General features: G+C 55.4%; 1 protein-coding gene across 1 annotated transcript in view; it reads left to right on the forward strand.

Moving 5' to 3' along the window:
* The first annotated feature begins 390 nt into the window (after positions 1–390).
* Positions 391–1,416, forward strand: part of BOD1 (biorientation of chromosomes in cell division 1) — a 7,369-nt gene continuing 6,343 nt past the window's right edge. The window contains exon 1 of the mRNA XM_009318549.1: positions 391–681. Within this exon, the coding sequence (XP_009316824.1) occupies positions 391–681 (291 nt within the window). The remainder of the gene's footprint in view (positions 682–1,416) is intronic.

Consider the following 1,416-nt stretch of genomic DNA (forward strand, 5'->3'; position numbering starts at 1 on the left):
TCCCCCTCGTCAGATCCCCCCCGGGCTCCCCAGCCGGCGGGAGGAGTCAGGGCCGTGCCCCCTAAAAAATACAGAACGAGGAAGTGCAGGCTCATGCGAGATTTTTGTCTTCTAAAAAGTGTTTACGTGCTGGCTAGAGGCGCCTCCGGCGTGTCCTGCCGATGCTGCTGTATGCCCTGCACCAGCACAGGGCTTGGAGGAAGAGTACGTAAGGGGCCCCGCGGATGGCTGTGGGGCAGGGCCTTACGACAGGTAGATTACCGCACGCCTGCGCGGGGTTATCTTCACGTGAACGGACAGCGCGGTCAGCAAACCCCATGCTGGCGTGAGCTGGTCACAAGTAGTGGGGAGGAAGGACTGCTGGCAGCTGTCGGGCAGGAACGCGATTCCATGGATACTTCTGAGTGCCTGGATGAGTCATGGGGGCTTTATACCCAACTTGGAGATAGCCAAGACAGACTAGTGCTCGTGACAAGGTGTCCGGCCGGAGGGACAGCTTTTCCACTCCAGCAGGAGAGCGCTCGTGTGTCTCCGCAGAACCCGACGGTTGCACGAGATGCTTTCGTCAGTGTAAAGCTCGGGCTCTGTACATACTACCGTTTTTCCCTCTTCTCTCCTCAAAGCTGCCAGATGGACAGGGACAGCTTACGCCGCTTCTCAGAGCTGCTGAGTTTTAATCAGGTAGAGAAGGACAATGCGTCGCGCGCACAACGTTGCCATTTTTTGCTCATTCAGTAGTATACAAAAAGAAAGGCGGGGGTGCACCTGTGCAGTGCACCTTTGTGGAGGATTGGATTATTACATTCATGCATGGCTTGTCCTCCTGCAGTTAAGATGGGAATATCCTATTGTGTTCAGTTCTTCTTTACAATGTGACCAGGAAAGAAATAAAACTAATGCATAGAATTTGCACCCTGTAGCTTGCAGATGTAATCAGAACAATAAATGACACCAATGGTCTAAGCACACACAACAGAGAAAGCACCTTTAACAGTCTCCCTTGCTCATTCACTCTGCAGGGACCGGTATCGGGGTAGGCCTTTGGTGCTGCCCTTCCTTTTGCTAGCGGTGTAACGAATGAAATTCAGGTCCCGGTGGAAATCCAGGATGATCCCACGCAAATTGATTTTTCTTTCTGAATTTACATTAGTGCTGTCCTCACTACACCACTGAAAAACACTCTGAAGTCGCAAGCTGGCAGATATCCTCTGGGGAGCCCGAGCCCCTCCCCGGGACGGGCATCCCAGACCATCAAGCCGCACGTCCAGAGGGGCCTGCGCGATGCTGAGGGAAACCCAGGGCCCTCTGCCCCAAACACAGCGCCCGCGGAGCGGGGGCCTGGCTGACTCTGCTCCGGGCGGACCCAGGGAGCGGAGCACTGCGTGCTCAGCGCCCTGCGACCGATCGGGGTGGCTC

Source organism: Pygoscelis adeliae, unplaced genomic scaffold (genome assembly GCF_000699105.1).
Source record: "Pygoscelis adeliae isolate BGI_AS28 unplaced genomic scaffold, ASM69910v1 Scaffold42, whole genome shotgun sequence".
Lineage (NCBI taxonomy): Eukaryota > Metazoa > Chordata > Aves > Sphenisciformes > Spheniscidae > Pygoscelis > Pygoscelis adeliae.